At 41.0% G+C, this 12,996-nt stretch overlaps 1 protein-coding gene across 1 annotated transcript in view; it reads left to right on the top strand.

Annotated features, from left to right (window-relative positions):
* The window catches only part of PARN (poly(A)-specific ribonuclease), a 156,180-nt gene that overhangs the window by 108,049 nt on the left and 35,135 nt on the right, over positions 1-12,996 (top strand). The window contains exon 22 of the mRNA XM_055340577.1: positions 3,448-3,637. Coding sequence (XP_055196552.1) covers positions 3,448-3,637 — 190 coding nt within the window. The remainder of the gene's footprint in view (positions 1-3,447; positions 3,638-12,996) is intronic.

Raw genomic sequence — 12,996 nt, 5'->3', positions numbered from 1 at the left:
TCATAACCAAGACACAATGTGTTGTGTCTTGGTTCCAAACTGGCTTTGTGGCCTACCTACAAGACTTCCAGCAAGCAGCCTAACTTCTGATCTCAGTAACTATATCTGTTTGGTGACTAGGGCATCCCTTCCTCACAGGGCCCTTGTGAAGATTAAATGCTGTTACAGGTGCAGGGTGTCAGGAGATGAGCAGATCTGGTGTAGGGACCCTGTGAGTGGGTGAGCCTATGTAAGGGGAGCTGCCCTCACTCACCTACTACCAGGAGGCAGGGAGGGCTGTCGGCATGTGCTCTTCCCTAGAGGCTCTAACCAAGTGGCACGATCGAAAGATGGCCTTGAATCATTTCCCTGACAAATTTGGAAAAGGCTAGTGTTACCAAGCAGCCTGCTACATGCTGCCTCTGACAGGCGAGCTGGAATCACTGGAGGACACAGCTGACAGCCAATTCATTTTGCTGATTCATCCATTCGAGGAGGGATGGCTTGGAGCCAGAGCTTGGCTTCCAGATTAAAGGCTGAGAGCTCCAGAGCTGCTGGGACGTGAAGGAATGCTGGTAAATGACTGCCATGTGAAGGCCAGCGGTGAAAAGTGGGTTGTTATTTGTTTCCCCTTTTAAGTGATCCTAATTCCACATGTGCTCGGATGAATTCCCCACCGTGGTTAGGGAGTTGTTTGTAACGTTTGTCCATGGGGCTGTGAGCTCAATTATTGGAAAAAACCGGATACTGTTAAATAGATCATCTTGGCTCCTTTATGACCCTATCATCACCTTTGCTTTCATGGGGAATATTGACTCAAGCCTTCTCTTTTACTTGGGAGTCCAAGTGAAACTCGAGAGTGGGATTATTGCAGATGCCATCCCTTTGGGACCTGCTTGCAGAATAAACCTGCCGGAATAAGGAATGGGACTTAACAAGGAAAATCCAGGAGATGCATATTTGCCAACAATCAGGACCAAATAATGATGGTAGAGTCTGTGGGTTCTCATTATGGATCTCACTAATAGCCTAACCTGTATTAGTAAGATAGTCTTAGGCTTACAGAGAGATCACCCTGCCATGCATTTTGCATGTGACAGGATAAGCTTAAGGGAGTGGAAATTTTGTTTTGACTTACCAAATATCTAACAAGTTCCTGGGACAGTGAACATTTGCCAGGTGGAAGCATGGATGGTTGGATGGTTGGTTTGTTGGATATTTGAATAGCCGGGTAGTTAAATGAACAGAAAAAGTCAGAAATGTGGACCATTAAAAGCAGGAAAAATAGCTGTCCCAAGGAATAAGACTTTGAAGAAAGGATCCTATTTCCGTGGTTCTGTGCTAGGAGTGACTTTGGTCAGTCACACATCTTCAGGACCGGATGCTTTTTCTGTTTATCTCCTTGGGAATGAGTCAGAGCACGCTGCTTTGAGCTCACATTTCAGTAACTCATTCTCCTTCTTTAGGAGACTTTGTATAATAGGGAACTTCTGTAATATCCTGGGCTTCTCCTTCCTTTTTTTTTCTCTTTAACTTTAGAGCGGACATTTGAAAAGTTCTATAAACATCATAGTAAAAATTTGTAGTTTTTAAAGAGTAGTGTTTTTTTCCTGTTTTGTGGTGGTGGTTGTTATGTCTTGCTCCTTAGATGCTAAACATTTAGGTTTAGGGCATGACATTCTGTCAATCACAGTTGTGCTTAGAAGTTTCAGGTAAATCCAGTCCACTTGAAGTGAAGATGAAAAGTGTCAGGTGTCGGATATGTGCAGCATCTGCCTCTCATACAATTGTCTTTCCTTCTGTTTCAAGGTCTTTAATGTACTAGAGTCCCTCGTCTGGTTCTCACGTGCTGAAGGGCCGCATACCCGTCACCACTCTCTTCTGCCATGTGTTCATTCACACAGTATTTAGTGAGAATGACTCTGTACCAAGAACTTTGCTAGGAAGGCACCTGGGTGGCTTATTCAGTTAAGGGTCTGCCTTGGGCTCAGGTCATGATCCCAGGGTCCTGGGATTGGGTCCTGCATCTCCCTCTCCCTCTCCTCCCTGTTTGTGACCTCTCTCTCTCTCTCTTTCTCTCTCTCTCTCTCTCTTTCTCTCAAATAAATAAAATCTTAAAAAAAAAAAAAAGTGGGGGGGGGGCAGCCCGGGTGGCTCAGTAGTTTGGCGCCCGCCTTCAGCCCAGGGTGTGATCTTCGAGACCTGGGATCGGGTCCCATATTGGGCTCTCTGCATGGAGCCTGCTTCTCCCTCTGCCTGCCTCTCTCTCTCTCTCTCTCTCTCGCTCTCTCTCTCTCTCTCTCTCTGTGTCTCTCATGAATAAATAAATAAAATCTTTAAAAAATCTTATAAAAAAAAGAACTTTGCTAGGAGTGGATACATAGACTCTGTTTCAGACATCATGGTGCGTTTGCAGCTGCCCGGGTACCAAGTCTGCTCCTAATAGTCCTGACTGGCGTGGCCAGGCTCTCACTTTCTCACCGCCAGTTTGGGTAGTAACCATTGGTAGTGCCGGCGGGCTAGGAGAGTATATGCTCAGACCACAGGAGCCAGAACCAGCACGTGGCTGCCCATCTGCCACCAGGTCTTGCATAAGCCCTCGCTCCCACGCTCCCAGCACGTTCTGTCCACCAGCCTCAGAGGAGCAGGCAGTAAAGACTATAAGGAAACTGACCTGGCCTTAGTGAAATGTTAACACCAGGGAGGGAATAAGCTCCAGCTTTCAAGTGCTCCTGCCAGCCAGAGGCACATTACAGAGAATTAGCAGTCTTTAAAAGCGGAAGGAGAAGAGGCATGTCTCAAGTATTGTGGAGTTATCTTGAATTTGCAGGGTTCAAAGCGAGGTGCAGAGTGACAAGAAAGGCCCTGTCCTTAGGGTTGGTGCAGCCTGGTTTGCATCCCAGCACTGCCACTGATCCAACGGTGCGGCCCATGGCACGTGCCTCCGCTTTTCTCCTGAGTAGAGGCAGTTCCTCCTTTGCAGGTGGAGGAGTTGTGAGATGAGATGTCACATATGCGAAAGCCCAGGGCACATATGGTAGATCCTCAGTATGTGACACGGTGGTCAGCTCAGCTGTCAGTATTGCTTTGGTTTTCATTTGTAACAGGGTTCACAGTTTTCCCTTGTGGTTTTTATTTTTTTTTCCTCTTCTTACACTGAAAATGAGTAATTTTCAAGCAGTAATGTTTCCTGCAAATACATTTCATTTACCATCATTATGGTTCTTTATAGTTTACAGAGCACTTCAGGCCATTGGGAAGACTAGGGCACACTCCAGATGAGAACACTGAGCTTTGGAGAGCCCATGGGACGTTCCCAAGGCTGCCTGGCTTCTCAATGGCAGAGCTGGGGGTTAGAACTCAAGACTCAAATTTCTGGTTTCTTTGACTATCTCAGGCCACCTTTCAAAAGTGACATTTTGGATGAGGCCAGACTTTTTTATATGGGTTTTTTTCTTTTTCTTTTAGCTGTCAATACCAGCAAATATGCAGAAAGCTATCGGATCCAGACCTATGCCCAATATGTGGGGAAAAAACGTGAGGAGAAGCAGATCAAGAGAAAGTGGACAGAAGATACTTGGCAGGAGGTTGAGAGAAAACGGTTAAACACTCAGTGCATATCCTATGCTCTGCAGAATCACTACTACCACACCAACAGGTAAGAGTTCTCGGCTGTTGATTTAAGAGGGCAGAGTTGTTCTAGCAGTAGCTTTTCTTCCTGGTTTTCACAGGATTGTAAGTCATAAATCTGACTTTCGAGAAAGTCTTTTTTTTCCCCTAACTTTCCACATAACGTCAGAAGTTACTGCTCCCCTAATTCCTTCTGTGCCATGTAGGCCTGCAGCTCTTGCAGTTAACAATCTCACAAAACTCCGCTGAGGCAGGCAGGATCCATGTCATTCCCATTTCAGGGGTGTGGAAGCAGAGGCACTGTGACCCACCCACCAGTTCAGGGAGGGAGCCAGGATCAGAGCTGAACTTGAATCAGAGGGTCTGATTCACCCTCCCTCTCCTCCTCCCCAGTCCACCGTGATGCTCCTGCCTGGCCTTCTGACCTCGTTTCAGATCCCATGGAGACACTGAACCACATGCCTGCTACAGAAAGAAAACTTGATGTACTTGCCCTCATTACCCATAATTCTTCAGAAGATACGTAGTGGTCACATATACCTTTGTGAGGCAAAAAGTGGGTATAGAAAACAGGGAAAAGTTCATTATAGAAAATGATAAAGATGAGAAAAGTGTGAGCTAACAGAAGAAAATATTAGCCATAGTCCCATCACTTGGAAGCAATCTGGGTGCTAATATTTTGGATTGCCCTCTATGCTTTTTAAAAAAATATTTATTTATTTAAAGATTTTATTTATTTACTTGACAGAGAGAGAGAGAACACAAGCAGGCAGAGTGGCAGGCAGAGGAAGAAGCAGACTCCCTGCTGAGCAGGAGCCCAGTGCAGGGCTTGATCCCAGGACTCTGGGATTGTGACCTGAGCTGAAGGCAGACACTTAACTGCCACTCTCTATGCTTTTTAAATGGCTTTTTAGAGATTTTTTAAAAAATTGAGATATAGGGGTGCCTATGTGGCTCAGTCACATAAGCTTCTGACTCTGGATCTCAGCTAGGGGCTTAATCTCAAGGTCATGGGTTCGGGCCTCATGTTGGGCTCTGTGCTAGGTGTGAAGCCTTCTTAAAAAACAATTGAGACATAATTAATATATGATAAAATGAACAGATCTATAAAACTTTAGTTCAGAGTCTTAAGAGTTATATACAGCAAGGTTTCCACAACCTAAAGCAAGGCATAGAACATTTCCGTCTCCTCATAAAAAGTCCCCGAGTCCCTTTATAAGCAACCCCAAGCCCCACTGCCCTAAGTGTCCCTATCTTGTATCTGTGAGTAGGCATTAATTTTGATTATTTTTAGAATTTATAAAAAATGGAATCATATTGTATTATGTTTGACTTCTTTCACTTAACATTAACTTTTTTAAAGATTTTATTTACTTTAGAAAGAGTGTGTGAGTTGGGGGAGGAACAGAGGGGGAGAGAGAGAAAGGGGAAGAATCTTAAGCAGACTCCATGCTTAGCATGGAGCTGGACATGGGGCTCAGTCTCACAACCCTGAGATCATGACCTGAGCTGAAACCAAGAGTTGGACGCTCAGTCAACTGAGCCCTACCCAAGCACCCCTCACTTAACATGTTTTGGAAATTCACCCTGGATATTGTGGTATCAGGAGTTTATTATTTCATTGTTCAGTAGTACTCCACTGTATGAATATACAGCATTTACCTCCTCTCCTGTTGGTGGATATTTGGTTTGTTTCTGGTTTGAGACTATTATAAATAAGGTTGCTATGAACATTTCTATAAAAAATTTCTTGTGGCCATAGGTTTTCATTTCTCTTGAGTCAGTACCTAAGAGTAACATTGTTGGTTCTCAGGATAAGCGTGTGTGTGCTAACCTTTATAAGAACAACCAAATAGTTCTCCAAACTAGGTGTACCATTTTATATCCCACAAGTATTGTGTGAGTGTTCTGGTCGCTCTACCTCCTTGCCAACATACAGTGCTGTTGTCAGCCTTGTATTTCAGTCATTCCAGAGGGTACTACGTTGGATATTACATTGTGATCTTAATTTGCATTTCTCTGGTGACTAATGATGTTGACCACCTTTTGATGTGCTGGTTGGCCATTCAGGTATCTTCGTTTAGAGGTGGTTATGTAAGCCTCTTGCCCATTTTCTAGTTGTGTTTTTGTCTTTTTTACTGTTGATCGGTGGGAGTTCTTTTATGTATTCTGGAGATACATCCTTTGTTAGATAGATGAGTGTGCTGCAAATGTGTTTTTTGAGTCTGGGGTTGCATATTCATCTTGTTAGTGATTTTGATGAGCAGATATTTTTAATTTTGATGAAGTCATGTTTATGATTTTTTCTTTTATGATTAAATCTTTGCCTGTCCTAAGGTTTCACCAGTTTTCTTCCAGAAGGTTTATGGTTTTAGTTTTTCCATTTAAATCATGACCCATTTCAAATGAATTTTGTATGTGGAATGAGATAAGAGTCACGATTTAGTTTTTTTTAATATGGATATCCACTTGTTCTAGCAACGTTTGTGAAAAAGACTTCTCATTCCTTATTGGATTGACTTGGCATTTCTGTCAAAAATAAATTGACCATGTATGTCTAGGTCTATTTCTAGAATGTTCTGTTCCAATCATTTTTATGCCTGTTCTTGTGCCAATATAACACTTTATTATTTCTGTGGCTTTATAGTAAGTCTTAAAATCAGGTAGCATAAACCCTCCAACATTATTATTCTTTCTCAGATTGTTTTGACTATTCTAGATCCTTTGTATTTCACATAAATTTTACAGTCCTCTGACCTCTTTCTTCATTCAGACTGTGTTGTAGTTTTTTCTGTAGAAGTCTTACAGTCTAATAATTTTCTTCCTAAATATTTTATATTATTGGTGCTATTATAAAAGGAATTGTTTCCTATATTTCATTTTTGAATTGTTTGCTGCTGCTGTATAGTCATATTAATTGTTGTGTATCAACTCTGTATTCTACAACCTTTTAAAATTCACTTATAGTTTTTTCTTTTAATATTCCACGGGGTTTTTTATGCACACAATCCATTGGCATACTATTCACAACAGTTTTATTTCTTTTCTAGTCTTTATGTCTTTACTTTTTCTTGCCTAATTGCACTGACTAGCACCTCTGGTATATTGTCAAATAGAAGTGGGAAGGGTGGATATCCTTGTCTTGTTTCCAGTATTAGAGGAAGTCCAGTGTTTCCCCAGGAAGCCTGGCTTTTAGATTGGCCAGTTAGTCCTCTTTTGGGTTTTAGGAAGTTGCCTTCCATTTCCAGTTTGCTGTACGTTTGAATAGATGTTAAATATTTTCAGATGCCTTTCAGTATCTTTTTAAGTTGTCATATGGTTTTGTCCTTTATTTTGTTAATATTTTGAATGACGTCAGTTGGTTTCTGAATGTGTAATTGGATATGCATTCCTGAGAGAAATCCTACTTAGTCCTGATGTATTATCCTTCTTATGTGCTACTGGACTTGATGTGTTAATGTTTCATTAAGTATTTTAGTATCTCGGGACGCCTGAATGGCTCAGCGGTTGAGTGCCTGCCTTTGGCTCAGGGCATGATCCCAGTTCAGGGATCAAATCCCACATCAGGATCCCTATGAGAAGCCTGCTTCTCCATCTGCCTATGTCTCTGCCTCTCTCTGTGTCTCTCATGAATAAATAAAATCTTTTTTTAAAAAAAGTATTTCTATATCTTCATGAAAAATACTAGATTGGGATTTTTTCTTTTTTTAAATCTTTATCAGGTTTTGGTTATAAGGATTATGCTGACCTTATAAAAATAGTTAAGAAGTTCCTCTTTTGTTATTTTCCAAGAGTATGTATAGGGTGTGTGTGTGTGTGTTTTAAGTTTTTGGTGGAGTTTACCAACGAAGACTTGGGCCTAAAGTTTTTTTTGTGTGTGTGGAATGGTTTTGATTATGGATTCAATTTCTGTAACAGATACAGGATTGTGTAGATTTTTCTGTTTCTTCTTGGATCGCTTCTGGTAATTTGTCTTTTTCAAGGAATACTCCATTTAAAAGAACCAACTTTTTATTGATTTTTTCTCTCTTTTTTCCATTTATTTATTTCCTTGTTCGTATTATTTCATGTTTTGTATTTTAATGTTATTCTTTATCTAGCTTCTTAACGTGAGAACTTAACTTACTGATTTTATGTATTTTCTAATAAAACTAAATTTTTGTTTAGACTGCTTAGCCACATCCCTCATACTTTGATAGGTTGTCTTTTTACTATTGTTCATGACAAGGTATATTCTCATTTCTCCTGTGCTTTCTTCTTTAACTCATGAATTATTTAGAACTTCTTTGATAATTATTGACACTGATTTTATGGCCCAGCATATAGTCTGTCTTGCTAAATGTTCCATGTGTCTTTGAGTGGGTGTAAAATTTCATTATTGTCATCTCAGATTACATTGGTTCCTGGGGCTCAAATCTATATCCTTAGTGATTTCAGGAGGAGAGAGGGGTCTACTTATTCTTTCACCTACTGAGAGAGGTGTTGAAATTTCCAACTGTGGTTGTAAATCCAGTTTTCCATTTAATTATATCAATTTTTGTTTCTTCTATTTTGCATCTCTTTTGATAGATATGTGCTTATTAATGATTGCTCTGTCTTCTTAATGAATTGCCCTTTTCACCAGTATGGAATGTTCCTCTTGATATCCAGTAATGATCTTTTTTGGTGTTTATTTTTCTGATATTAATATTGGTACTCCTGTTTCTTATCTTTGGTGTTTGCATGGTGTATTTTTATTCAGTCTCTTACTGGTAATTTGCCTTTATAAAGTGTTTCTTATAAACAGCATATAGTTGAATCTTGCTATTTTATTCATTCAGACAACCCCTTTCTTTTACAGTTAATCTAAAGAATGCTATAGATAGGTCTGTGTCCCATCTTGGTATTTGTTTTCTATTCTGCTTGGTTTTTGTCCCTCTTTTCTTCTTTTCTGTTGCTTTTTGAATGAATCGTGTAGTATTTAGTCTTTGCTGATATTTTAGCATCTTGTTTATCTTCTCTGTTGATTTTTTTGCTTATGTCTCTTTGTGTGTGTATGTATGTATATGTATGTATGTATTTATTGGTCATTGCTCTGGAGTTGTGGTTGACAAACTAGAACCCATAGGCCAAATCTGGTCCACATGTTTTTATAAAGTTTTTTTGGAACACAGCCATGCTTGTTACTTTACATATTGCCTCTGGCTGCTTTGCCTTAGGTGAGAAATTTGGGTAGTTTGATGAGACCATATGACCCACAAAACTCAATTTGTGTACTATCTGGACTTCAAGAGAACAGCTTACTGACACCTGCTGTAGGGCTACTCTCTCCAGTATGGTGGCCCCCAGCCACATGTGGCTGTTGGGTACCTCAAATGTGGCTAGTCCAAACTGAGATGTAGTTGTAAATATAAAATACATGTCAGATTTTGGAGAATTGGTGACATGTTAAAATGATAATACTTTGGATTGGGGGCTAAATATTATTAAAATTAACTTCACTGGTTTCTTTTCACTTTTCTTTTTAAATGGTGCCTCCTAGAAAATTTTAAATTCCATTTCTGGCTCATGTATTTCTGTTGGCCAAGCACTGCTCTGGAAATTATAATGTTCCTCTTTCATGTATTGTGGTATATCTTCAGGTGAAAATCAAGAACAACGTAGGACTCTTACAGTAGTCTGTTTCCATTTACCTCCCTCCCATCCTTTGTGATCCCTTGTCTCCTATTTTACCTCTACATAGGCCATAAACATGATATGTTGTTGCTTTTGTTCCTTTCCTTTTCTTTTTTTAAACAGTTATTACTTGGGAAGAGAATAAGGGACTGAAGTATGGGGAAAATGACATAAGTATAAACACAGAAATGCAGGCCTTCCTCATTAAGGGCACAGTGCAGATGGGGCGGGGGGAGTATGGTCGAGGGGAAAGCCAAGGCTCTGAACCTCACTTCTCTAAGCTTTAGCGAGTGGTCTCTGAGACCCTGGGAGCGCTGTCACAGCAGCCCAGCTTCTCCCCTGGGCAGGCAGGCAGGCAGTGAGCTGTGCTGACAGAAATGGACATCCATCCCTGGTCCCTTTGGCTGTTTGCATCAGTATCATGGCACATGCTGCTTTTTTTTCCTGTGATGGATTCAGTGTCCAGAATATTCAAGAAGCCTCGAGTCGATACGTGATCAGAACTAGGGCTTAGATTCTGGGAAACTGGACCGGAAATAAATTTGCTTGAGAAGGAGATTTGTTTTGGTGGCCTGAAATCTGAATAAATACAGGTTAGCATGGTGTTTGAAGAATGCTTCTTTACAGTGGATGCTAAAATGTTTAAAATCTCCCTTTTAGTAGGGATTGAGTCCCCCTAAGTAAGCACTGATGTTTGAAACCTTCCTGGAAGACAGGTGCTATCACCATTCTCATTTGATTAAGAATGTTCTCTAAAGAAAAATGGTTTTCCAAAGCCACTTTGCCCTCAAAGCCATTTCTCTCTTAAGAGATTTTGGTCAGTTGTGTCTATGGATTATTTACAATTTGCGTTTTTTCAACTGTTGGGAAAAACTCTTTGGCTAGCATCTTCTTTTTTGTCTTTTCTGTCTGTGAGACTTCATTTCAGCCTTCCTTGACAACATAGTAGCTCCTGGAAATTCCTGCGTGTGTCAAAAATGCTAAAGAATATAACAAAGTTATGGTTTTCAGATTCCACATAATTGTCATAGAAAGTTAATGCTTTCTCAAAGTGACCAATGAGCATATTACATTAGGAAAAGGGGGAGATGCCTCTTTAGAGACGAGTAAGAATTCTGATGAACCTGGTTGGATTCTAGGACCCATTGCTTTGTCAGGCTGCCCACACATTTACTTATAAATGGGGGGCACGTGTTTTCTTTGCTCCTGCTGAAAAATGCCCTGAATACCGAAGAAGCCATACCGAGATGAGGGGACTGACACCACCACCACCACACCCCCGCACCCCTGGCAGCTAGCAGACAAGGGTTCTAGCTCAGACTCTGCTGTACCTTGGAAACAACTTCATTCACTCTTCCTTCAGCAAATACCCATCCAGAGCCTGCTATCTTTTGTTTGCTCATCTTAAATGAGGCATTTTGTTGAGAAAAAATGCTCCAGTCCCATCTGGCTCTTAAATTCCAGACGTCTTTACGCCAGACGTAGGCAGGGCAAAGCATGAGGAGGAAACCAATAACAATCTCTAGAGACCTCTTGCTTCTCTCCTCAGATAGCAAGTAGTTTCTTCTCAACCTAAGATGGAGAGTTTTGAAAATGCCCATGGTTAGAGAACCTTTAGATAAGGAGTATATAATAAAAATCAGATTGGGTAAACCAGGGTCACAAGTGAACCCGTGAAAGCCTTTTACCGCACTGGAATAGTAAAGTGGCCCACCAGCTGAAGGAAAGATCCTTGGTCGTTTCAGTAGGTGCTGTCTTTTAAATTCCCACCCTCCATCTGTGTCTCGGAAGCTTCTTTTCCTCATGATATCAAGACGATTAGAACCCCTAGCCTGTGGCAGAACAAACTTGGACTCAGCCTTTTCTGTCCTTGTGTCTTGGTCCTCTGCTTACACCTTCATTGCTTTCCTGCTTCTCTGACTTAGAGGGTTTGCCTCTCGCTTTCAGACCTCTTCCCTCTCCACCATGTCAGAATGTCTCTGTAGCCTGAGCGCCACCATCTCACCCTGGTGGCAGCTCACTCCCAGCAATTGAGGAGTGCCTTCGGAAGCTCCATGTTGACCATCTCTTGTTTCGTTTTTTTTTTGCCCCTGGCTTCAGGGCTCCACTGCAGAAATCCTCACCTCAGCTTTGTGGGGTTTTTTCTTTCAAGATTTTATTTACTTATCTGATAGAGAGGGAGAGGAAGAGGGACAAGCTGAGCAGAGAGCCCGATGCAGGGCTCGATCCCAGGACCCCGAGATCATGACCTGAGCTGAAGGCGGATGCTTTACGTGACTGAGCCACCTGGACCCCCTGAACTTTTTTTAAATTGAAATATAATTGCCAAAAAAAAAAGAAATATAAATGCCATAAAGTATTATATTAGTTTCATCTGTACAACAACATAGTGACCCATCAATTCTATACATTACTCAGTGCTTACCGTGATAAGTGTCATCATCATCTGTCACCAGGCAACACTATTCCAGTGTTATTTCCTGTATTTCCTACATTTCTACCTTACATTCCTGTGACTGGTTTGTGACTGGGAGTTTGTACCTCTTAATCCCCTTCACCTATTTTGCCCATCCCTCCTGAAAAGAAATCCTGTTTTGGATTTTGAACTGGCCACCACCAGTTCCTTCCATTCAGCTTTAATTGCTACTGCTTCTCCTGGGGTAAGTTTCCTGTTGGGGCACTCTTTGTTTGCTTCTGAGTTGTTTTTTTTTTTTTTTTAAGATTGTATTTATTTATTCATGAGAGACACAGAGAGAAGCAGAGACATAGACAGAGGGAGAAGCAGGCTCCTCTCAGGGAGCTCAATGTAGGACTTGATCTCCAGACCAGGATCATGCTCTGAGCCAAAGTCAAACGCTCAACCGCTAAGCCACGCAGGTGTCCCTTACTTCTGAGTTCTATAACATAGGAACAGACCTGATATCCCTGTCTTTATCTGAATCACATGACATTCCTACAGTTTGCATATTCCCTAGAATAGACCCTCCTGCTTCTAGAAAGGGCTAAGAAGTTATCTAGTCTAGCCACCTCAGAATCTTTCCTGTATTTGGGAAGAGTAAACGTTGGCAAACTCAGTGTCCATCTTATGGGTTGAATATATTTTCTCAGAGAAGGTGTTTCCCGTGGTACTTTTAAACCATTGAAATTATATATGCACATAATCTTTAAAATTTTGCCTATACAGGAGAATATGAAATGAAGGTGAGAGAATCTTTGCTCCTTCCCCCCTCCCCTCCCCCCCCGGCTCTTCTTCCCACTCTCTGACCTTTTCTTTAAAGCAGTACGTTTCTTGTCTTGTCAACTTTGACCAATATATCTGGGTAAATTCTATACAAGATTATAAATTTAGTGCATGCACGTTACCTTCCATCTCTCTGTTTCTCTTCTCACCATGATTAGTTATGTTATTTATACCTTTTACTACTTTTTTGTATCTGTACTTTATGCTTTCTCGAGAAGTTGATTTTAAGAGATGGCATCAGGTACACAACATGTATATAATCTTACAGTTGGGGCTGGTCTGAAGGTAGTGAGTTATCTCAATTGATTGTAAAAAAAAAATCTTACAATTATGTAAATGCAGTTCTCTCAAGGGGAGAAGTTGCACAGTGGGGCCCACTGGGAAAAGAGTATATTTCTATGTCATTAAAACTTTGCTACCCAATTCAGAATCTTCCAAATATCCCAGCCTTCTTTGTGTGGATTTCTTTTGAGGGGAGTAATTTTTTCCCT

This window comes from Nyctereutes procyonoides, unplaced genomic scaffold, assembly GCF_905146905.1.
Source record: "Nyctereutes procyonoides isolate TBG_1078 unplaced genomic scaffold, NYPRO_anot_genome, whole genome shotgun sequence".
NCBI classification, from domain to species: Eukaryota; Metazoa; Chordata; class Mammalia; order Carnivora; family Canidae; genus Nyctereutes; species Nyctereutes procyonoides.
Note: the sequence above shows the minus strand (reverse complement) of the source record. Positions and strands in the feature narration are given on the sequence as shown.